Consider the following 25,934-nt stretch of genomic DNA (forward strand, 5'->3'; position numbering starts at 1 on the left):
TCACTCGCACTCGCAGGCACTCTTTCTCTCTCTCACCCTCATGCTGTGTTCACACCAAACGCGAATAGAGTGTCATGATTTCAATGTTAAGTCAATGTAAAACGCGCGTCTGGAGGTCTTGCGGCGCGAATGAGGCGTCACGCTCTCTGCGCATAACGGTTTAAATGAACAACAACAAGAGTTTGTGCAAGCAATTTAAGGTCGCGACTCTTATTTAGCAGGCTTCATTCAGTGATTGAAACAAATATTATTAACATTAAAGGGGTGGTTCGGGATTTTTGACATCGGACCTAATTTTTAAGTCAGCCTGGTTGTTATTCATCAGTGGAGAATTTTTTTTTTTAAATTATCCAGTCCTTATATTTGGATAGTAAGCCGATGCTAGGCTACTGAATAATGTTAGAAATCAAACTTACCTTTCATCACATTGCATTAGTTATAATTTGTTCCCTGTAATCATAAGCCTTGTCTACAGCAGCAGCGGAGTGATATTGATTACCTAGGCAACCGAGTGAGCCGGTACACACATGACGCAAGTGTATTTACCTGCCGCTGGTACACTGATTACAGTGCGCTTCTGTTCTGGGTTTACTTTTTGCCGCATTACTAACCGGAGCAAAGTAAAATTCCGCAGCTGCTGAGAAACTAGTTCCTTTGGGATCATTGAGATGAAAGGTAAGTTTGATTTCTAACATTATTCTCTCAACGGACATATACATCGATAGTCTAGTGTTATAATTGATTTGCGTTTGGTGCACTGTGGAGTGGGTAAAACGGTTTTTAATGGCTGGCTAACATATACCATTGACTCGCGCTAGCCTAGCATCGGCTAACTATCCAAATATAAGGACTGGATCATTTAAAAAAAAAAAATTCTCCACTGATGAATAACAACCAGGCTGACTTAAAAATGAGGTCCGATGTCAAAAATCCCGAACCACCCCTTTAATTGAAGTTTTACAGTAGCCTATAACCGACATTGAACGCTCCGAGCGAGCTGTGCTGTGGTAAACATGGAACTTTTCCTTGGCATGAAATGGTAAATAATCAAACCAGTGGAAGCCTATGCATGAAACTGCTGTATCTAACCTACCTTATTCATTCAGTATCTATTCAGTCAGTACAGTAGCCTACACTTTAGTAATGTTTCTGTTTAACGTTAAATAAAATGACCTGTCCCTGTCCCTGTCCCTGAACCCTCAGGCAGCGCGCCCACTCGCAAAGCAGACAGCCGCGCCTCTGCTACCGCGGGCGTTTTTCCACATTAATATTCATTTTCACCTTCGAAATTCTGTTTTTTAAAACTATTCGAATATATATTCGAATTTAGAATATTCGTTGACAGCCCTAATAGCCTACTCATGGGAGTTGTAGTGTCGTAGTGTCACACTTAATTCAGATGCCTTTTGAAAAGACTAAAATTATTCAACCCGCCAAAGTGGCTAGTTGGAGTGACTATGTTAATGTCAAGCCCTGACTGCCATCATTTTTAAATAAATCCAAAACAAAAACAATACCTCTATCATCACTTATCCATAAAAAATGACTTGTTTCGGATTAAAATGTTCAAATTATTCCACAGAATTTCTTTGTGGGGAGAAAAATTGTGCACATAACACAATTTCCAAGCAAGTAAAACTTGTTGGTGAAATTTGGAGAGAGAAATAGGTAATTTAGAAGGGGTGAAATTACATTTTAAAAGAAACTCTAAACCACCTAATCTACGGAATATGACATTGGGGATATAGTACCAAATTGAACCATTACTACAAAAACATTTTTTTTAACCAACTAATTCTGAAAGAGCTGACTAATCCTTTAAAATGTAAAACTTCCAGTCCACCCTCAGAACGTCTATTAGACAAAACAGATTTCCTAACTTTGTGAGATCTGTTCTTTCAAATAAAATTCAATAAGATTTTGTCAATATCATCACAGATTTTGTCACTAACAAATAAAGATAAAGAGGGATAAACACAACGAGACAAACCCTCTGCTTTAGAAATAAGTACTCTCCCATAGATTGACAGACCTCGTTGTAGCCAACAATTAAAGATGGTTCTTGTTTTCTTTATTTTATGTGAAAAATTAAGAAAATTGTTGGCGGAGCAATCTATCTTTAGTAGGGAAAATCCCCAGCTACTTGATACAGTCTTTTACAGGTATATGGTGCATTGATGGTTGTTGAGTGTCATACAGACAGAACAGTTCACACTTTGACACATTTAAATATAAGCCTGAAGCTTCAGAGAAAGAATTAATAATATTGACACACAGGGGAATTTGACTTTGGTCTTTAAGAAATATAGTTGTATCATCAGCTAGTTGAGATATGTGACCCTGGACCACAAAATCAGTCTTATGTGTATTATTTTTTTTTAAATTGAGATGTATACATCATCTGAAAGCTGAATACATCATCTTTCCATTGATATTAGGTTTGTTAGGATATGACAATATTTGGCCTAGATACAACTATTTGAAAATCTGGAAAATGAGGGTGCAGAAAAATCTAAATATTGAGAAAATCGCCTTTAAAGTTGTTCATTTCTATAGGCGATTGTGCTGCATCTACTCACAAAAATAAATTTTTTATATATTTAAGGTGGGAAATTTATAAAATATCTTCATGGATCATGATCTTTACTTAATATCATGATGATTTTTGGCATAAAAGAAAAATCGATAATTTTGACCCATACAATGTATTGTTGGCTATTGCCACAAATATACCCGTGCGACTTAAGACTGGTTTTGTGATCCAGGGTCACATATTTTAAATTCTTTACCAAGAATAGAAATACCTTCTAAACTGGGATTTTGTAAAATAACAATTCAACAGCTAACAGAAAAAGAAATGGGGGAAATGGGGCAACCTTGGCACACTCCTCTATCGCAATTAAAGCGTTTAGTAGTTTGAAAGCCAACCAAAACTGAAGAGTTAATGTCATTATAAAGCATGCTCACCATATTGATAAAAATACATCCAAAACCAAACAGACTAAGAGATTTAAGCAAAAATTGGTGTTCTAAAGAGTCAAATGCTTTATAAAAATCCAAAAACATTATAATAGCTTCTGAATCAATATTCTCTGAATAATCAATAATTTCAAGAACTAATCTTATGTTGGAGCTAATATGCCTATTTTTCATAAATCCATTTTGTGTTTCGCCAATTATACTATTAAGGCCAGATTTTAAACGAACTGCCAAAATTAAAGCAAGTAATTTATAATCGACATTTGACAGTGATATAGGTCTCCAGTTTTCAATTAAAAGCGGGTATTTATCAGTTTTGGGGATCAAGGAAATAAGACCCTGCTTCATTGAAGGAGTCATCTCATCTTTTTTAATACAGTCTTTAAACAAACTATGTAGAGGTTGCTTTAAGATGTCCCAAAAATGTAAATAAAATTCAACAGACAAGCCATCAGTACCTGCAGAGTTTCCCCTCTTCATAGATTTCAGTGCATCCTCCATTTCAACTATAGAGATATCAGAATCACAAAGTTGCTTAAAGTCATCCTTAATACCTGAAATCTTATCATGAATACTCAAAAGAAAATCGTCAGGTTTTTCTTGAGAAAACTGAGAAGTATAAAAAATTTTTTATAAAAGGAGTATACAAAGGTTGAAATCATTCTTGGATCTGTACATAAAACACTATTAATGTTTAAGGCCGAGAGAGATGTCTTTTTACGGTTTCTTTTTTCATCCATTTTACGATCCATTTTGCTCTAGAGCGTATAAAAGCACATTTAACAATGTCTGTGTACATATTTTCAATTTGTCATACATTTTTTTTTTATGATCTAACTACTTTATAGTGATCAATGTAGGCTAGTGTATCATAAGATCAAACCTAATGTGGACATATTGTGCTGCTGTTTATTTCCCTGTAATGGTTGATGAAGATGAGTGTCATTAGTGATTGTTTTTGTGTTGTTGATGTTTTATCCATGTCATATTGTGAGAAATTACAATAATTTTCTTTCAGTAGAGCAGTTTTACAGGCTTTTGTCATGTATCCTGACTCAAATAATGTGTTTCTAACAGCAAACACTCAGAATAAAGTGAGATGATCTGCTGATGGTCCTGAATGGCTTGTTGAATGAGTGTTGATAGTCTGAGGCTCATCAATATTAACAGATCTGCTGAAAACACTCTTTATTTCATGACAATAGTTCCTGTTTTCACCTCATTTATTATGCTGATGTCTTCAGATCTCCTGTATATTGACACTTAAAGCTCATTTCATTGGTGTCAGCAGACTGAGGGGATTTGTTGGCTACTATATGTACCTTTATTTCTGTGTTTATGATTTTAACTGTTTTTCTTAACAATTATTTATATTAGGAATAATTTAAATAATTTATATTCTTTTCTTTATTTCTAGATACCTGTATTTTAATGAAGAAGCAGAATAATGTTAGGATTAGCAATAAAAATAATTAAAACTAATTAATGAACTGGCATCAATTACTGTACGATGAATAGATAGACAGACATAAATGCTTAGAAGTGTCATTTATTATTAAAAAATAAAATTATTATTATTTATTATTGATTTTTTTGGCAGATCAGCTCCTCCCAATGGAATACATCATCAGTGAAGCTCCTCCCACACTGGAATACATCATCATTGAAGCTCCTCCCTCTGTAATCACATCATCAGTGAAGCTCCTCCCACTGTAATTCTCCAATAAATGCTGTAAATTCCCATCAGCTGCAAGTGAAGACGAGCATCAGAGCATCAGGAAGAGCTGAAATCTGCAAACACTGAGTTTATTAAAGAGGACAGTGAGAACATGAGTGATCCAGAACCCTGCAGAATGAGACACACTGAAGATCCTGAAGAACAAAGAGGTTGGTGTTTATTCTTCATTCATTCATGATGCTGAAGAACATTCATGTTAGAAACATTCAAGCACTTCATCACATTTAGATAAACAGTTCAACTATGAAACGGTACAGAATGTTCTGGGTTTTCTTCAACAAATGGTCAGTAAAGGGAGGTTTGAGACATTTTTATACTGATTGTCAACATCAGATCAAGCTAAATACTATTTTATCTGTTTTATTTTACATTTATTGTATATCTGGTTCCCAATTTGCAACAACGTTACCAGAAGTTCAAGACTCTTTGAATTATTTTGATGAAAATGAAATTAATAATATTTACTTTCCTGTCAGACCTGATGGAAGAGAGCGAGGAGGAGAGTGAAGAACTGAGTGAAGTGAAGGAGGAGAGTGAAGAACTGAGTGAAGTGAAGGAGGAGAGTAAAGAACTGAGTGAAGTGAAGGAGGAGAGTGAAGAACTGAGTGAAGTGAAGGAGGAGAGTGAAGAACTGAGTGAAGTGAAGGAGGAGAGTGAAGAACTGAGTGAAGTGAAGGAGGAGAGTAAAGAACTGAGTGAAGTGAAGGAGGAGAGTGAAGAACTGAGTGAAGTGAAGGAGGAGAGTGAAGAACTGAGTGAAGTGAAGGAGGAGAGAGAAGAACTGAGTGAAGTGAAGGAGGAGAGTGAAGAACTGAGTGAAATGGAGGAGGAACATCATGTCAAACCTGGAGGAAAACATTTGAGTCGCTCAAAGACTAAACAGACATTTTTAAAGAAAAGAAGAGCCAAGAAATCTTTCACCTGCACTCAGTGTGGAAAGAGTCTCACAACCAAGGCAAGTCTTGAGCAACACATGAGGATCCACACTGGAGAGAAGCCGTTCACATGTGATCAATGTGGGAAGAGTTTCCCATACAAAACTAGTCTAGATAAGCATAGGAGAGTTCACACTGGAGTGAAGCCGTTCTCATGTGATCAGTGCGGCAAAACATTTCTTGGGGCATCAGAGCTGAAGAGACACCTGACAGTTCATATGAAGGAGAAGCCGCATTCATGTTCTGTGTGTGGAAAGGGTTTTTCACTGCTGCAATCTTTACATAGACATGAGAAAATACATGCTGGAGTGAGAGAGTACATGTGCTTTGAGTGTGAGAAGACTTTTACTTCAGGGGGAGATTTAAAACGGCACCAGAGAATTCACACTGGAGAAAAACCTTACAAGTGTTCACACTGTGACAAGAGATTCCGTGACTCATCATCTCTGAAAATACATGAGATGATCCACACTGGAGAAAAACCTTACAAGTGTTCACACTGTGACAAGAGATTCAGTCGGTCAGCATCTCTGAATAAACATGAGATGATCCACACTGGAGAAAAACCTTATAAGTGTTCACACTGTGACAAGAGATTCAGTCAGTCAGCAAATCTGAAAACACATGAGAGGATCCACACTGGAGAGAAGCCGCACACGTGTGATCAATGTGGGAAGAGTTTCTCTATTAAAAGTGACCTGAAGCGACACATGAAGATCCATGCAGTGGAGAAACCACATATGCAGTATTTAGTTTGATCAAACTCTTCAGCTGTGTTCCTGTAACTCTTCTTCTCGTCTATCTCTGCTGTTATCATGAAATACCGCAGTATGATGATAATCAACAGAAGACAGACCAGTCCAAGACTCACGGTTATTAAAACCATCACCACACACCAGCTATAAGTGGAGATCAGTGTTGCCAGATGTACGATAATTATCGTATTTGTACGATCATTTTTTTACCTCTGATTTACGATCAATAATGAAAAAAATCCCATAATGTACGATAATTTCAGAATTGTGTGACACTTCAAATGATGGTGGTTGTAATCATTGGGCTTCTATACTCATTGATCTAGCTGTGGATTCTACGTCTACCGTGAGAAGAACCTGAATACGCATGTCTTTCATCTCATCTCACGTTATGTGTTCTTGGCCAATCATCGTGGAGAATGACTCTCTCATGAGCACAAGTTAATGTTCTTTTTGTATATTGTATACAAAGTTGTGTATCATTAACATGTCATCTCTGTATGTTTTGCAAGAAGAAGAAAAATGTTTTAAAAAAGTAAAGAGTTCTTTTGAGGTGCTTAGGCCAGTTTTGATATTTTAGCAAAAAAGTAATTTTCATGTCGTGTCAAAAAGTTGTTAATCAATAAATAGCTGTATTCTGTACGTTTGACTTGTGTACGATAATTTTCTTCCATATATGATCATTTTGAGCTTCTGGTACAATACTTTGACATTTCCAATCTGGCAACACTGGTGGAGATGGAGTGATTTGACTGTGACTATTGGTGCGTTCAAGTCATCTCGTATAGATCGTATTTATGAGTTGAACGCACCACAATGTAGTAAATACCAGTGGGGAGCTCAGGATATTCTCTAAGATCCGATCTTTACGAGTTGGGGGCGTGTCAGTGATTAACATGGCGGAATACACAATACGTAAAGGTATTTAGCTGTGATATTGTCAGGCTTTTCTATTAACAGCTCAGTTAGCTAATCGCCAACACAGAATATGATAGTATTATAATATAACAATGCAACATGTAACGATGTGTTGGCAGTGCCTTCATAAATTAATTAAAAACATAAAAATACAAAGTACACCTGATGCACATTTCTTTGTTCTTCATTTTCTAGAACAAGAGTTTAAGAACCTTACTGTATTTTTGTTATAAGCATGACTTCCCACCTCGTACGTACGAACTTCCCAGGAGGACTTGAACGCACCATAACTTACACAAAAGAGATTTTGTTGCTTAGCACGTGGCAATTACACTGAACTAACACTGGATATAGATCGCAATGTCACGTCTTTAAATTATCAACTAGAAAAGTAAGCTTTTAATATGGTTAATTAAGATTAATATGAATCCATTTCAGTGTCAGTAGTTTATTTTTCCTAATTGTCTTTATTAGCCTATATTAGTCCCCGAAAAAAAGCCATTTTTATCAGGTTTAAACGACTGAAGCGACAACTTGCCTGGTTACTATAGTGCAGCCGGCTACGCAATACTCGTTCCCTACTCTCAGGGAACTGAGGTTACGATAGTAACCGAGTAGTTCTCTTTCGAACGGTCACTTCGTATTGCGTAGCTATACGCAGTTGGGACGCCATGCAAAACGCTGCACTATAAGTAACTGGTTGCCTACTGTAGCTTAGGACCCCTGAGTTCACAGAACGGCGGTTACTGGAGTAACCTTGGCTCTATGAATAGTGGAATACCGCCAGAGACGGTCGAACATAGTGGAAGGAGTCGCGTCTTGCGAGCCATATCGAAAATCTCGCATTGATTTGTCACCTGTGACCCTGACCGATAACGTGTCGGAAGCTATATCCACTCCGTTCATGTCACGGTCGTTTTCTCAATCCGTGTGACCAGAGACTCTGGCGGTCTTCCACTATTCATAGAGCCAAGGTTGCATCAGTAACCAGCGTTCTATTTCATTGTTAAAGACCGCCAGAGACAGCCGAACATAGTGAAAGATGAATACAACCAAGTCACGAGGGCCACTCACCTTGATACTGTCTGCTAATACAGCAGAACTGACCAAAGGAATAGGGGCCACATTGATCCTGTAGAATCTTGTGAACGTGCAAGGTGACATCCATGTAGAAGCACATATTTCAGAAAGGGGCATCCCACGTAGTGCTCCCCAAGAAGTAGCCACTGACTGGGTTGAATGGCATTTAATAGATGCTGGAACTGTCTGACCAGCCGAATCATATGCCTGTACAATGGTATCCACCACCCAATGAGAAAAACCTTTGCTTTGACTAGGGTGAGCCTCTCTTACAGGCATCAAAACGGACAAACAGCTGATCAGTGGTACGCCATGAAGTAGTCTTCAACACATACTGTCGCAATGCTCTCACTGGACACACAGTTACATTTACATTTATGTATTTGGCAGACGCTTTTATCCAAAGCGACTTACATTGCATTATCCTATACATTTATACATAGGGTATGTGCAGTCCCCTGGGATCGAACTCACAACCTTGCGTTGTTAACGCAATGCTCTTACCACTGAGCTACAGGAAAGCTTATAATTTTATCTGCCCGGGATTCGAACACGGGTTTCTCGTGCGAAAGCCTAAGATTCCGCCGCTGAGCCACAGGAGGGGAACACAGTTGTCTGGGAAGCCTCTTGATTAAACGTCGCAAGCTGAATGGGTTGATTCACAAAGCGATCAGACAACACTTTAGGTCGGAAAGCTGGATTCGGCCAGAGTGTAACCTGATTGTACTCATCTGAGGCCTCCATCTGAGACACTGTGGACTCACCGAGAGGGCATGAAGCTCACCTACTCTTCTGGTTGACGTTATAGTCAAGAGAAAAGCAGTCTTCATCGAAAGACTCCTAATATCACCTTGTTCAAGTGGTTCATAAGGCAGTAAACGCAGGCTGTTAAGGACCATCTGAAGATCCCACTGGGTATGCATTGTCCGTGCCGGTGGATTAAGACGTACTGCTCCCTTAAGGAAAGCCACCACCAGTTGTTCCGCACCAATCGATATCCCCCCCAAAGGAGTTCCGATGTGCTGACAAGTCCACCACGAATACCCTTAGAATCGCTGGGGAGCGCCCAGTGTCCAATAAATGTTGTAAGAATTCCAACACTTAACTGATGGAGCAAGTGACTGGGTTAACAGACCGATCTGTACACCATGAAACAAAGATCTTCCATTTATGTAAGGGCCAACAGCAGACTGAACCATGGTCTCGCTGGCCAGCAGGGTGCCACTAGAATAAGCCTGTGTCGTCTCACCTGCACATGCCTCAACACAGGCCAGGGAAGTCGAATTGGAGGGAAAGCATAGAGGAGGAGGTCTGGCCAGTCGTGGGCCAGGACATCCTGGCCTAGTGATCCCTGCTCCTCTTGATCCACGAACCATAACGGACAATGTGTTGTCTTTCTGCTGGCAAAGAGGTTGACTGCTGCCGTCCCATAAAGTCCCCAAACTGACTAAACTACCGCCTTGTGCAGACACCAGTCCCCTGACTTCGGACCCGATCGAGAGAGTGAGTCTACCACACTGTTGCAGTGACCGGAAGTGCTGGTTTGCCCACAAAAGCAGCACTCGTGAAAGTGGAAGGCAAGGTAGAGACCTCGTGCCCCTTGGTGATTGATTAAAAACACCACTGTGTTCCACCTTCCCAGCTCCAAGTACTTCCACTGTCCCAGCTCCAAGTACTTCCACCGTCCCAGCTCAAAGCACGTCTACCGTCCCAGCTCCAAGTACTTCTACTGTCCCAGATCCAAGTACTTCGACCGTCCCAGCTCCAAGCACTTCCACTGTCCCAGCTCCAAGTACAAAGTACTTCCACCATCCCAGCTCCAAGTACTTCCACCATTCCAGTTCCAAGTACTTCCACCATCCCAGCTCCAAGTACTCCCACTGTCCCAGCTCCAAGCACTTCCACCATTCCAGCTCCAAGTACTTCCACCATTCCAGCTCCAAGTACTTCCACCGTCCCAGCTCCAAGTACTTCCAACTTCCCAGCTCCAAGTACTTCCAACTTCCCAGCTCCAAGTACTTCCACCGTCCCAGCTCCAAGTACTTCCACCGTCCCAGCTCCAAGTACTTCCACCGTCCCAGCTCCAAGTACTAAGTACTTCCACCATCCCAGCTCCAAGTACTTCCACCATCTCAGCTCCAAGTACTTCCACCGTCCCAGCTCCAAGTACTTCCACCGTCCCAGCTCCAAGTACTTCAGTTGTCCCAGCTCCAAGTACTTCCACCGTCCCAGCTCCAAGTAATTAATAATAATAATGTTACATTTATATAGCGCTTTTTCTGAGACCTCAAAGCGCTTTACATAGAAGGGGGAATCTCAACCACCACCAATGTGCAGCATCCACTTGGATGATGCGACGGCAGCCATATTGCCCCAGAACACCCACTACACACCAGCTTACTGGTGGAGAGGAGACAGAGCGATGAAGCCAATCAGTATATGAGGATGATTAGGAGGCCATGATAGACAGAGGCCAAGGGGCAAATTTGGCCAGGATGCCGGGATTACACCCCTACTCTTTTTCGAAGGACATCCTGGGATTTTTAATGACCACAGAGAGTCAGGACCTTGGTTTTACGTCTCATCTGAAGGACGGTGCTCTTTTGGCAGTATAGTGTCCCCGTCACTATACTGGGGCATTAGGACCCACACAGACCACAGGGTGAGCACGCCCTACTGGCCTCACTAACACCTCTTCCAGCAGCAACCTGGTTTTTCCCAGGAGGTCTCCCATCCAGGTACTACCCAGGCTCAGCCCTGCTTAGCTTCAGTGGGCAACCAGTCTTGGGCTAAAGGGTGATATGGCTGCTGGCTTATAAGTACTTCCAATGTCCCAGCTCCAAGCACGTCTACCGTCCCAGCTCCAAGTACTTCCACCGTCCCAGCTCCAACAACCTTCACTGTGCCAGCCACCCAGAGTACGCAAATACAAAGGGTCCGTGTGAAGCAAGTACTGCGTAAAAATTGTCCCATCTGCCAGCTTAGCATGAACAGAATCAATTTTAAAAGGCACATAGAAAGGAAACACACAGGAAAACATAAGGGCATGCATGTTCACACCTTCCAAGTGAATGCATAGATCCAGAGAATGGAGTTTATACTGTTCACAAATCTTTTCACGGGGCAACTACACCTCTGCACGTTCAAAATAAAGTCTGGGGGGAAAATCAACGTGTTTTTCTGTGAATCTGCTGAGTGCCAGGTGAACATGGAGTTGACATGGAGAAGTGGGTTGAAAGCACATCAATGTGTACACCTTAAATCATTAACTTACTGCACATCCTATGTCTCCTCTCCTGTACTTAGTGAGGAAACACTTAATGAGATGGTGAACAGCCGGTGGTTTGGCAAGGATAAAAAGAAGGTCTGCCTTGATCTGCAAAACCTTGCAAATGCAAACCATATACCTCTGTCTGTATACTCCCAAATTGGAATCCCTCAGTCCAAAAAATACATATCCGTTTATGAGCCGACTGTTTCATATTACAGTCGTTTAGGAAGAGTCATGGTGTCATATGACACAAAAAAGAATTTGTGGCACTGTCCATGTGCAATGACGAAGAGATCATGCCAACACAAGTACATTGCAAAATGGCACTTATTTCAGACTCACCATGAGCTGTTCAGGAAAGTCCGCTGCACTGAGGAGGTGGAATTTCAAACACCAACAGAGGATGGAGACCGTCATGATGAGGTTGAGCTGGGTAACATTCCATATCCTCCAAAAGATGACCAAAAGTTCAAAGCCATGGTTGAGTATATTTTGAAGTTCAAAAATTTACCTGTTGTTCTGCCCAGAACATTTACGGCATCCATTATTGGAAAAAGAATACCCAAGGCACCTCATTCCACTGGAGATGATGTGCCAGCAGTGCCCTGGCAATGTACCTATGAGTGACCCAATACAAATACAAATAAGGCCAACATCCTCACCAACTCGCGTGTTGTTGAAGGTAGGTCAATGAAACTATATCTTATGACAATCCACTGTGGTAGATTTGCTGTGCTTTCATTAATCATTTAATGTGTTGTAAACCGTACTGAAAATATTGTTGAAACTTCTGATTTCTAGACATCTCTACGTACTGTAAATCTTGCCATCAAAGCGGAACCTTCTACCGTAACCAAGAGTTGAAAGATGGCCTACACAATTTTAATGACCAGAGATCAAGAGATCAAGCACTGAATGAGAGATCAGTGCTTGATCTCTCTTTATGCTTAACCATAAGGAACATGCCAGCTCGATGGTGTTTTAAGCCCCCAATGGCTCCTTAGAGGCAGCTAACCCTACCCTCAACCTTAAACCTACCCATCCCCTCGCTGCCTGGAAGGCGCCGTTGGGGGCTTAAAACACCAAAGACCAACATGCCACAGGTATTTTTTTATTTTTTTTTTGTTAATTTATGTATAACCTATGAATTAATCTTTTAAAATGGTAAATATATGAAATTTAAACAGAACATTTTCTGTATTTTCACTATAATGTTTCTCCCTTAGGTGCATACTGCAGTGAGCAGAGTGGTAGAATATTTAGAATTGACTTTAGGGGTAAAGTTTCCCTCAGCTAAAACAGTTCTACATGGGTATCTTTATTTTGAAGCACTCACTGATCTTGACTATTGGTATTCCTGTGTATAAATTGTGGTGATCATCCACCAGTGGTCATCATGGACCTCCATAAAAAGGGAGCCTTCCATTTATCAGGTACATTTTTTTTCATGGAATGGACTGATTTAGATTCAATTACAGACCTACGGTCGCAAGTTCTGTCATTACTAATTGAGCTCAATGGTACTTATGACCATAGTTCACTAACAATGCTAACTTGCTAAATTTTCTACCGATTTTCAAACGGTTTGGTTTGTTATAAACATCAGAGATGTAGTTATGACACTGCATACTTATCAATAAATATAATATTATATATTTAAACATGTTCAGTAGAATTATAGCCACGTTAATAACGTTTATAAGAAACCAAACCATTTGTAAATCCGTCAAGATTTCAGCGAGATAAGAGGATTTGTGTTCGTGCTGATCACTCGCCTTACTTAAGATACTGTAAGCTCCAATCACCGGCCCAATGACGGTGTCCGATGTCTTGGTCGAAGGCAATGCAGCGTGTATGTCTTTTCGGGCGCTTCTGAAAAATCACTTTAATTTATTAAACAGTTGATTTCCAATTTTAAATCTGACTCCAATTTTAAGTGACTCTTTGTTTTTATAGATTTTGCTCTTAATAGCTGATCAACAGAGGAATTGTGATTTAATTTAGATCTTTATTATTCTTAACATTCCATACTTTCAGTTATTAATACATTATGGACCCGAATGCCGCTTAGAGATCACGTCGGCCAAATCGTGTTTCTCACGGACACAAACCTGTTAATTCTGATTTTAGTCAGTGGATGTAGGGTTTGCTAATATACCCCTAAAGTCGGTTGCCTACTGCTCACTCGAGCTAGAGAGTGTAGTTTAATTTAGCCATTTCCATACAACTTGCTAAACCAGTGATAGACAGAAATCAAAAGGTCTTCAGATGACGTGCCTACTGCTCCGTTCATACATGCGCCTTTAGTTTGACCTACCTTAACTAAGATTTGCGGTAGCACCAGCCTCCTTAAATATACTAAAATAATGATTTCAGAATACTTCAGAATAAATCAAGATGTAACATTTATTTTGCCAGGCAAGGTTAAACATCAATTAAAAGAATTAAACAGAATACACAATACATAACTGATCAGCATAAAATACAAACATAATTCAAAATGTAATATCAAAATAGTTTAAAAGAGTCAGCATACCTGGCAATAGAGACACACAGCAACAGTGTGGGAAGTTCTGTTTACAGATGCTTCCTTGAGTGGTTTGCCAATCCCCTTTAAATACCCAAGTGGAACAAAAGAACAATAAACATCTAGCACCCAAATATTTATTCAGCTTTTGCTGGACCCTTTCTCGTGCCCAAGTGGTCACGCCTGAGTTTGGGGGATAAACACAAATGGTTATCTATTATCTTTATTGGGGCATCTTCACACATCAGAAGAACAGGCATTGTTTTCTTTGTTCTGACTGTTCTGCTGCTGCGGGAATGAAACTTCTTTACCATTCGCACCAGAAGTATTTATTTTGACCTCTCATAAAACAACTGGAGACAGTAGGTGTGTGTGTGTGTGTGTGTGTGTTTTGCATGGCTGAATGAGACCTGGGGGGGAAGAAGACAGTGTGAGGAATCAGGAACCCAGCATGGGGGGAAGAGACAAGATTGGAGAAGTTGTGTTGTGCTCTGTCCCATAGATCTCTTCTTCAGATTAGTGAGTTTTATTGTTTTATTGCAGGTTAGGATTCTTGAATTCAGTCTTAGTAAAAGTCCATCCTTACAATACCACAGAGCCAGAAAGCTCCCCTGTGACAAGATGGCTGCCGGTGTGATGCTGTTCGAGACTCCGCATTAAGACGTCTAGCCTTATATGGATATCTATGGGAAATACTGCCTTGGTGGCACTTTTTTCAGTCCTCCAAAACTAGGGTCTTGGAAATGCGGTCCTGGAAATATGTTCCTGGGACTGCGGTTCTCCGACTCAGAAGGTGGCGCTGTCACAAAAAACTAGGATCCTAGAAATGCGGTCCTAGAACTGGGGTCCTGAAAATGCGGCCTCCGGGACTGCAAACGGATAATATTGGTTTCAACAGTTACAGCTGCTTCATTAAACAAAGACAAGAATGTATTAAAAATGTAAAACTGAACTTAAATGATAGCAAAATATGATTTTAAATAAAAGTAATTGATGAGACAAAGTTATTTTATTTTTTCTTCTTCTTTTAGACAGGACTTTCATTAGCCTATTTAAGTTTAAATGTTGTATATTTAATATGTATAAATAATATATATTTAATAAATACAATATGATTACATAGGCATTTCTTTCTGTATGTATTTAATTATTTAACAAACATGTACAATCATTCATAAATTATATTTATACACGTACAAATTCATATTTTCAAGTGCAGCTTAATGTTTTGCTTTTTTGTATTATGTCTATGATCTTAGTTACTTGATTTATATTGCAGGGCTCCAGACTAACTTTTTGCCTTGGTTGCACTGGTGCGCCTAACTTATTTATTTGGGTGCACCAGCACAAAATGTAGGTGCACCCACATTTTTTCTCGGCTCACATCACCTTTAACGCCACAATTTTAAGGTCGCCTTTTTATCACGCTCTATATACATTCATATTATGTAAATGATTTTAAACAAGAATAAGGTGTAGGTAAATACTTTTTTATTTGAAGCACAATTTTACTGTATATAAAAAGAATAGTCTTTTTTTTTAAATAAACAATGTTTAAAGTGCTTCACTGAGCTGCCAAACTAACTATTTTGAGTCTCTAGCTCAGGGGCCTGTACCATGAAGCCGGTTTAGGTGGCTAGCCAGCTATGTTTCAGTTTAGTTTCCGCCAACCCTGGGTTTTAGGTACTATGAAAGTAGCTTGGCTTTAATCGGTGTTCGTTGCCATGGTATCTTACGCCACACGGCTAACCTGCTCGAGGGCAGGTTCTGTTCTGGATTCAAGATCTCAGACTGAAGTTTGACCAATCAGCTGAGAGCAAAGAAACATATAGGTGACATAACTTATTCCCAGTGTCTGTTGCAATGACTTCACCTTTTCTTCCAAATCCTGTGACATCTCAGCGCAAATTGTTTGACGAGCACTTCGTAGAGAGAGTTTTTAGCCAGACAAAATCCCCTTGCCTTTCCTGATAGTTACTTGTATGAAAGATACAGATTTTCCGCGGAAGGAATGTCTTATCTTTGCGAACTTCTTGAGCCGCACATAAAGAATTTAACACGTCGAATTCATGCACTTACTGTACCGCAAATATTGCGTTGCGTTTTTTTTTGTTGCAAGTGGTACATTCCTGCACGGTGGGTGACGCACAGAAGCTCGGGGAAAACACGGTTTGTCGAACCATTCGTAAGGTGGTCCTCGCTCTGCAGGAGTACATGAATAGTTTCATTAATAGTGTTCCCCGGACATTTATCGGCCATGTCCATAAAAGAGGGCTTTTATAAAATTGCCGGTAAGATATATTGATAGGGTGACATCACATGAACACATTTTATTTTTTTTCAAAAAGCAAATTGCACAAATGTACTATACAATAATACATGTTAAGAATTATTTTAAATCTTTATTATTATTCTGTTAATCTTATGATAGGATTCCCTAGCTTTCTTAGTAGTACAAATACGTTCTATATTTATGTAAAATTATGTATACATGTATGTGTAGCCTATGTGTAATATAGCCTACAGCCTATTTTTATAATATATTAAAAATGTGCATGTATCATTTTTATATATTATAAAAAATAGGCTATAGGCTATATTACACATATAGGCTACACATATACATCATTTTACATAAATATAGAACGTATTTGTTTAACTTACACATTAACAATCAGCAATCTTTCTCCAACAGTCTTCTCTTGCTTTGGCAGCAGAGACCGTATTGTTTCGAGCTTGAAATACATATTTAAATTCATCGTAATTCTGAATGATTATCTCTTGCTCCTCCGCGGGAAAATATATCGCTCACGCTCTACCCGCGATTGGTTGTTCAGTGTCGACGTCACTCTTTTATGTGCACGCGCGTGTGGAGTAATCATAGCTTGAGGATCAAAGCCTGAGTTGACAAAGAAAGTTGATGAGCTGCATCATGGTACCAATAAAGCCTGATTGCATCGGTTTGGTTTTGTCAACTCAAAACTAATCCTGTAACCCCGAGTTTGTTCAGCTACCTTCATGGTACAGGCCCCAGGTGCGGTATAGGCTCTACCTCCGTCTCTGAGTCGGATGCCATCTCCGACGAAGGACCAGGGCTTGGCATCTTACCAGGGACTGGGGAGACTGGTGGCTGAAGTAGCTCATGTCTGGGCTGTTGTCGGAGCATTGACCGGGGAGTAGGGTTTTAACGGTATTCCTACTCTTACCGATACTGCTTATCGATCCGGTACTTTAACTGTATTCTTATCGGTTCTTTTTGTTTTATATATATATATATATATTAAACAAAGCTAAACAATATATAAACAAAAGATGAACAATTAAACAAAGATACACATTATATATGCCTACACAGTGCTTTAATTTCAGGAAGTAGAGATGCACCGATTACAATTTTCTAGGCCGATTCCGATTTCCGATTTTTCATTGAGTTTGACCTGCCGATACCGATTTTAGCCGATTCCGATTTAATTTTTTTCTAACCACTTTACAGCACACACAAATATTTATTTTCGATCTTTTCTTTAACCCTTTCAAGGGTAAGTAAGTTAAGTCAAGTAAGTTTAAAATATTCGAACTGACACCCCCTCCACCACCCCAGGAGTGAGTTTTTTCAAGGCGAACGTTCCCTTTAATGTTTTCATGGCGACGCGTCACGCGATACACCGCTGCCACAATAATACTGTATGACAGATGTGTCGCTTTTATTCCGCTTTTCCTTTTTTATTCAAAATATTCACAAACTTGCTTACCATGTCATCAACTAGCCTATCTGATATTCCGATTCTCAAATACATGTAGGCCTAAGTGAGTGTGTTTGGTCGTTTAAAAACCTTTATAAATAATCTTGATCTAACATGAGATGGGCGCCGCAATGTTGTCCTGTCAGTCAGATTTACAGCACGTGAATGAATCAGTTTCTCCCGAAATAAATGCAAGAAAGTGGCCGGTGAACTGAGAAGAATAGAGTAAACTTTATAGTTACTTCCACTATGTTTGTCTGATATGAATAACACATGTCGGCAAATTATATTTGAATAGATTGTTATTGCTGCTTCCACAGACTTCAGTGTGTATTTTACAAACTCCAAATGTATTGTTTTACTCGTGCTTATGTGTATTTAAATATCTGAAACCTTAAATAAACATTATGAGGTTGAAAACACTGCTTAGTTGTGATATATGACAGCGCTGAACGCGTCCGACTCTGGCTCAGCGCCAGCCAATGCGCAAAAGCACAGTTTGAATCTGGCAGTGATGCGACGTCACTGAACATTATAAATGTGCCGCCGTAACGTTACTCTCAGGGGCACAGAAATAAAAATCCCATATATGAGACCGTACCGCTCAAAAGGTTAATCGAGTGCATTTGACCGGCATAAAATCGACATATATGTCGGACTGACCGGCCGGTCGCCGGTCATGGCCGATCACGTGAAAATCACCAGCCGATCAATCGGTGCATCTCTATCAGGAAGGTCTACTAACATTACTCTTCAGGTATGGTCTAAAAAGAAATCTAATAAAGTAATAAAATGTAAAATAACTCTGCATAATTTATCATAAATAGATTAATGCTTATTAAAGCTGAAGTTATTCTTTCAAGTGCTGTGAGTGATTTTTCTCTTGTTGTTTGATTCGCAGTAATGGAGCAATCGTCCGCATGTTTATTAGACTGCGGCCCCTTAAAGACCGAGTGCAGATCTGCTACTGATCTGCACCATATTCTCCCAACTATTTTCATAACTGCGTCCATTTAAGACATAAACTGTTTTTAGTGAATCTCCAAGCCGGTCATTTTGACATACTTTTGTGTACATTTGATCGTTTAGACGCGCATATGAAACCCAAAGTAGGCTATAATTTGCTTGTCTCGGTCTCGGTTTCGGAGCACGTGCCGCCTTGCGAACAGCATCTCTTGCGCAGATTTTTGTGCTTTTAATAGCTCTTTTAATTATTTAAAGGTCCCGTTTTTCGTGTGTTTTTGAAGCTTTGATTGTGTTTACAGTGTGCAATATAACATGTGTTCATGTTTCGCGTGTAAAAAAACAGTATTTTTCACTGTTTTCACTGTCCTAAGTGCTTTACAACTATAGAACAAAAAGAGTTAAATAAACTTATCACTTCATCTAAAACAACAACATGTTTATTAGATCCTATACCAACTAAACTACTGAAAGAAGTGTTACCTGTAGTGGAAGAGCCTCTCCTCAATATTATTAACTCGTCTTTATCTTTAGGTCATGTTCCAAGAACATTTAAATTGGCAGTTATAAAACCACAATTAGATCATAATAACCTAGCAAATTATAGACCCATTTCAAATCTTCCATTTATGTCTAAAATATTAGAAAAAGTGGTGTCCGCTCAACTGGGCTCTTTCTTGCAAGAAAATGACATCTATGAAAAGTTTCAGTCTGGATTCAGGCCGCATCATAGCACTGAAACTGCGCTCGTTAAAATCACAAATGATTTACTTTTAGCTTCTGACCAAGGCTGTATCTCAATACTAGTTTTACTTGATCTTAGTGCTGCGTTCGATACTATAGATCACACAATAAACTATGAAGTGGCGCAGGGATCTGTGTTGGGCCCTCTATTATTCTCAACATATATGATGCCACTTGGAAATATTATAAGGAAACATGGAATTATTTTCCATTGTTATGCTGATGACACTCAAATATATATTTCATCACGGCCGGATGAAAACGCTAAATTATCCAAATTGACAGAGTGTGTTAAAGATATAAAAGATTGGATGACGCGTAATTTTCTTTTATTAAATCCAGACAAGACAGAGGTATTACTTATCGGTTCAAAAAAACGCCCACAAAACCTCGCACAATACAACTTTAACATCATAGGATGTCCTGTTACTTTATCCTCTACAGTAAAAGACCTGGGTGTTATACTAGACTGCAACCTGTCTTTTGAAAATCATATTTCATATGTTACAAAAACAGCCTTTTCCACCTTAGAAACATTGCTAAGCTACGTAATATGCTATCAGTTTCTGATGCAGAAAAGTTAGTTCATGCATTCATGACCTCGAGACTAGATTACTGTAATGCTTTATTAGCTGGTTGTCCTGCATCCTCAATAAACAAGCTACAGTTAGTCCAAAATGCCTCCGCTAGAGTTCTTACTAGATCAAGAAAATATGATCATATAACACCGATTTTATCATCACTGCATTGGTTACCTATAAAGTTCCGTATTAATTACAAGGTATTGCTACTGACTTATAAAGCCCTAAACGGCTTAGCTCCAGTCTATTTAACGGATCTTCTATCGCCCTATAATCCATCGCGCTCTTTAAGATCACTAAATTCAAGGCTTTTGGTCATACCTAGGATATCCAGATCCACCAAAGGAGGAAGAGCATTTTCACATTTGGCTCCAAAACTCTGGAATAGTCTTCCTGATACTGTTCGTTGCTCAGACTCGCTCTCCCAGTTTAAAACTAGATTAAAGACGCATCTCTTCAGCCAGGCATTCATATAATATTTTTAATCTTACAGTTCAAACTACAATTCGGCCTCTAGTTCATAAACACCAGAGAAGAACTGGCCCCCGACTGAGCCTGGGTTCTCCCAAGGTTTTTTTTCTCCATTAGGTCACCATTAGGTCACTTGATGGAGTTTTTTCGCTTCCTTGTCACTGTTGCCTTTGGCTTGCTCAGTTGAGGATATTTTTGATATTTTATTTTATTTTATTAATCAATAAATTCCACTAGAAACAAACCTTGTTGTATTATTTTAATTTAATACTGTGAAGCTGCTTTGATACAATATGTATTGTGAAAAGCGCTATACAAATATACTTGACTTGACTTGACTTGACTAAGAACGGCTGATTACTTCCTTGTTCTATGAAGTCCCTCCTTCAGAAATACGTAACGAGTTCTGATTGTTCCAGCGGTTCCTGTGTTGTGATTCGACAGCAGCTTAGCGCACGTTGCCCGGAAAGGTCACGCCTTTGTACTGAAAATGTGTTCGTCTGAAAAAAGATTGACATATGCATTTCGAACGGCTTGAGGGTGAGTAAATCATGGGTTAAATATCATTTTTGGTCAAACTATCCCTTTATGGTCAGATTTTAAACGAACTGCCAAAATTAAAGCAAGTAATTTATAATCGACATTTGACAGTGATATAGGTCTCCAGTTTTCAATTAAAAGCGGGTCTTTATCAATTTTGGGGATCAAGGAAATAAAATCCTGCTTCATTGAGGGAGTCATCTCTCCTTTTTTAATACAGTATTTAAACAAACTATGTAGAGGTTGCTTTAAGATGTCCCAAAAATGTAAATAAAATTCAACAGACAAGCCATCAGTACCTGCAGAGTTTCCCCTCTTCATAGATTTCAGTGCATCCTCCATTTCAACTATAGAGATATCAGAATCACAAAGTTGCTTAAAGTCATCCTTAATACCTGAAATCTTATCATGAATACTCAAAAGAAAATCATCAGATTGTTCTTGAGAAAACTGAGAAGTATAATTTTTTTTATAAGAGGAGTATACAAAGGTTGAAATCATTCCTGGATCTGTACATACAACACTATTAATGTTTAAGGCAAAAGTAATTAGTGCTTCTTTCACCCTTCTCGGTCCATTTTGCTCTAGAGTGTATAAAAGCACCTTTAACAATCTCTGTGTACATATTTTCAATTTGCAAATGACATGTGCTCATTTGTACCTCATCCTCTTTACTGGGATTTTCCTTCTGCATTAACACACTTAATCTATGAATGAGTCTACTTCTTTAATGTTTTTTTTCCCTCTTTTAATTTGCTTACTTCTATTAACAGCAAGGTCTCTAACTCTAAATTTAAAAACTCCCAGCTAGAGCCAGGGTCGCTTTTAGTATTACTAAACAGAATTACCCAGATGAATTACAATATCATTAAAATTGGCGTCTTCCAAAAGACAACTGTTAAATTTCCAGAAACCCCTTGTTCTATTTAACTAAATGTATTGTTCAAGATTCAAAGAAATTAACATGTGGTCAGTAAACAGGGCAAATTGATGATTAACAGTATGGGCATCTTTCAAAATAGCATGAGAAATGAGAAAAAGATCAATTCTAGCTTTAAGCGATCCAGATTTGTTGGACCAAGTAAAGCCTCTACAACCAGATTTAAAGAAACGCCAAGCATCTGCCACTGAAAGATTTCCACACAACCTGTTGGCGCACATTTAAGTCGTTTTTGCACGCGTGTTTACCGGCGTGCTGTTTCCTTGTAGCTTAAAATATAAATAATACACTTTCAAAACTGTGAACTTAAAGTTGGATATATCAATCCATTTAATAAAATAACAAAAAAAACAAAACAATTCAGTCTACAATTTGCCGTGTCTCACGGCTCACGCATGGGTTTCACGGTCAAAAACCATATGCCTCGCTGTACGCCACACCTGCACTAATTAACCCCAGTGTTAAATAGACCTGTGGCAGAAACAGCGCCATGCCATGGCATTACTCAGAATGGCTCCAACACAACCGGCCCCTAATTGTTCATGGCACTTCAGGACATAACAATTATAAACATATTCATGTATGGAGACATTCATACAACAAAAAACATTTTGCAATAAAAATAATAATCAAATAAACAAACAAATAAACCCCTCCTTTGGTGTATTCGTTCACTTTTATATTGACTGCTCTACCAATAGTCCTAGTTTTGTAACTGGTCTTTCAATTACATTTGTTTTGGTTTTGATTTGCACAGATCTAACTAGGCCTGATTTGTCTGGAAAACATTTAATAATCCTTCCAATTATCCAAGAATTTCGGGGTGCTGTAGCATCTGCAATAAAAACAATATCTCCTGCTGTAAGATTACGTTTTGTTTTGTTCCACTTTTGTCTTTTCTGTAGAGTAACAAGATACTCTTTTGTCCACCTCTTCCAGAATAGATCTGAAAGATACTGAGCCTGTTTCCATCTTCGTCTTACGTATTGGTCCCTTTCATCAAACAGACCTGGGGGCAAAACTGGCTTCCTTTTCAAAGTAAGAAGATGATTAGGTGTTAGTGGCTCTAAATCGTTAGGATCCTCAGAAACTCTCGTAAGTGGTCTATCATTTAAGATTGCTTCAGCTTCGCATAAGACTGTAACTAAGGTTTCATCGGTTAAAGTCTGTAGATGTAACACAGATACCAAGACCTTCCTGACCAGTCTGATCATGCTTTCCCAAGCACCGCCATGATGGGAAGCTGCAGGTGGGTTGAACGTCCACTTGATGTTATCATGAATTAGAGCTTTCTCAATTGATTTGTGGTTTAATTCTGCAATTGCTCTTTTTAGTTCCTTTTCTGCACCTGTGAAATTTGTGCCATTGTCGGAGCGAAAGTGTGCTACAGGTCCTCTTCTGCATATGAATCGACGAATAGCACTAATGCAGGAGTCTGTGTCCAAGGAGTGTGCCACTTCTAAATGAATAGCCCTGCTTGCCATGCATGTAAAGATAACCCCATAGCGTTTCACCTAAGAACGTCCTTGTTTTACCTCAATGGGCCCGAAATAGTCCACTCCCACATTAGTAAATGGAGGTAAGTCTGGAGTAATCCTTTCTTTGGGCAGATCAGCCATCTTTTGATCGCACAATTTTCCTTGGTGACGTCTGCAAAAAGCACAATTTGACAAGATTTTCCTTGCTGCTGCATTGGCATGAGTGACCCAGAACTTTTCTTTCAATTTGGAAAGGATGTAATTTCTCCCACCGTGCCTTGTCTGTTCATGAATATTTTTAAGAATTAACATGGAGATGTGCTGATCTTTACACAGGATGACTGGATGTTTGCTCTCTTCGGGCATTGCAGTCCTGGACAATCTTCCACCAACTCTTACCAGTCCATCCTCAAGAACAGGATTAAGCTTGTAGATAGGGCTACACCCTTTTACAGGTTTTCCTGTAGTTAGTGCACAAATCTCGGTGTCAAATCTTTCTCTCTGACAAAACTGAAGGATAGCCTTTTCTGCTGCTAATAGATCCTCAGTTGATACACGTTCACGTTTCAATGACTTTCTGACTTCCAATATTTTCTTGTTAACATCAAGATTAGGCATTCCATCTTTCACAAGTTGCTTCCTTCTTTGACTCAACTCCAATAGAGTCTTTTTTACCTCGAGTAACCATGCAACTGCGACCTTCAGCCTTTTCCAGTCAGAGAAATAGGTGATGAGTTGGCTGGTCGCATTATCCTCTTGAATGGTTATTGTGTTTGTGGAGATCTCCATTTTGACCTCTGGATCATCCTCCTCCAATGTGGGCTCTAGTTCATACTGTAACCATGTTTCTCTTGCTCTCCACAGGAATTCTGGACCTGATAGCCACGTTTTGCTGTTCAGAAGCTTATGGACTGTCAGTCCTCTAGATGCGTCATCTGCAGGATTTTGTTTTGTGTGAACATACCGCCATTGTGCTGGGTCTGAATCTTCCCTAATGATGGCTATTCTGTTGGCCACAAATGTTCTAAACCTTTTGTTTTCATTGATGATGTACTTCAAGACTGTACTACTATCAGTCCAGAAACAGGATTCTGACAAAGAAAGCTGTAATTCTGATTTTACCATCTTGTCCACCCGAACAGCCAAAACAGCAGCAGTGAGTTCCAAACGAGGAATGGTTACAGATTTAAGAGGTGCCACTCTGGACTTTCCAAGAAGAAATGAAACATGAACTTGACCTGCTTTGTTCTGTAACCTCAGGTAAGTTACCGTGCCATATCCCCTTTCGCTGGCATCAGCAAAGTGATGTAACTGGGCATGGACTGGTGTTCCAAAGTCGTGTGGTTTCAAGCACCTACTCACTCTGAACTCTGAGATCTCTTTCAGGTCAGTTAACCACTTTATCCATTGCTGTTTTAATGTTTGTGGAATTTCTTCATCCCAGCCATAATTCCTTCTGCACAACTCTTGTAATATGTGCTTAGCTGGAAGAAGGACTGGCGCAACGTACCCCAAGGGATCGTATACTGAACTAGTGACCGATAGAATCCCTCGTCGTGTTTGCATCCGTTCTTTGCAGTTCACATGGAAGTTAAACTTGTCATTTTCCAGACACCAATGTAGCCCCAATGCTCTTTCAACTGGAAGCTGGTCTATGTCCAAATTGAGTTCACTCACGCTTTTAGAATGTTCTTTCTCAGGAATTGTTTCAAGGACTTCGCGACTGTTACTTATCCACTGTGTAAGATGAAACCCTCCTTTCTGGCAAAGGTCAGCAAGGTCATGGACGATCTTTACTGCTTTCTGCACAGACGGTGAGCTTTTCAGACAATCGTCCACATAGAAATTTCTATGTACTGTGCCAATCACTTCATCTGAATAACTCTTCCGATTGTCGTCTGCAGTCTTCCTTAAAGCATAACATGCACAACTAGGCGACGACACTGCTCCAAAGAGATGTACAGTCATTCTGTATTCTTCTACCTGCTTGCACAGATCTCCATTAGGCCACCACAGGAACCGTAGAAAGTCTTTGTCTTCCTCAGCCACTCTAACTTGATAGAACATAGATTTCACATCAGACATAAAAGCAACTGGTTCTTGCCTGAATCGTAGAAACACTCCTATTAAGGAACTTGTGAGGTTCGGACCCTGCAGAAGTTGTTCATTCAGAGAAGTTCCTTTAAACTTAGCTCCACAATCGAAAACAACTCGCAACTTGCCCTTTCGTGGGTGATATACTCCATGATGAGGAATATAGAACAGGTTATC

The 25,934-nt window shown here is 39.4% G+C and overlaps 2 protein-coding genes and 1 long non-coding RNA gene across 5 annotated transcripts in view; 2 read left to right on the forward strand and 1 right to left on the reverse strand.

Annotated features, from left to right (window-relative positions):
* LOC309492320 (uncharacterized protein) overlaps positions 1 to 7,053 on the forward strand; it is a 75,606-nt gene extending 68,553 nt beyond the window's left edge. The window contains exons 2-3 of one of the 3 annotated variants that reach the window (XM_082161233.1): positions 4,585 to 4,866; positions 5,194 to 7,053. In XM_082161233.1, coding sequence (XP_082017359.1) covers positions 4,809 to 4,866; positions 5,194 to 6,410 — 1,275 coding nt within the window. In that variant the 5' untranslated portion in view covers positions 4,585 to 4,808 and the 3' untranslated portion in view covers positions 6,411 to 7,053. Of the gene's footprint in view, positions 1 to 4,579; positions 4,867 to 5,193 lie in introns of all 3 variants that reach the window. The other 2 variants (XM_082161234.1, XM_082161235.1) reach the window with 2 other exon arrangements.
* Positions 1 to 25,934, forward strand: part of LOC309492428 (uncharacterized protein) — a 291,943-nt gene that overhangs the window by 75,832 nt on the left and 190,177 nt on the right. The gene's annotated exons all lie outside the window — the stretch shown is intronic.
* Positions 6,012 to 25,934, reverse strand: part of LOC309492816 — a 120,306-nt gene continuing 100,383 nt past the window's right edge. Inside the window, exon 3 of the long non-coding RNA XR_014203718.1 lies at positions 6,012 to 6,051. This is a non-coding gene — a long non-coding RNA (uncharacterized lncRNA). The remainder of the gene's footprint in view (positions 6,052 to 25,934) is intronic.

This window comes from Leuciscus leuciscus (assembly GCF_965113295.1).
Source record: "Leuciscus leuciscus genome assembly, chromosome: 1".
Taxonomy (NCBI): Eukaryota; Metazoa; Chordata; class Actinopteri; order Cypriniformes; family Leuciscidae; genus Leuciscus; species Leuciscus leuciscus.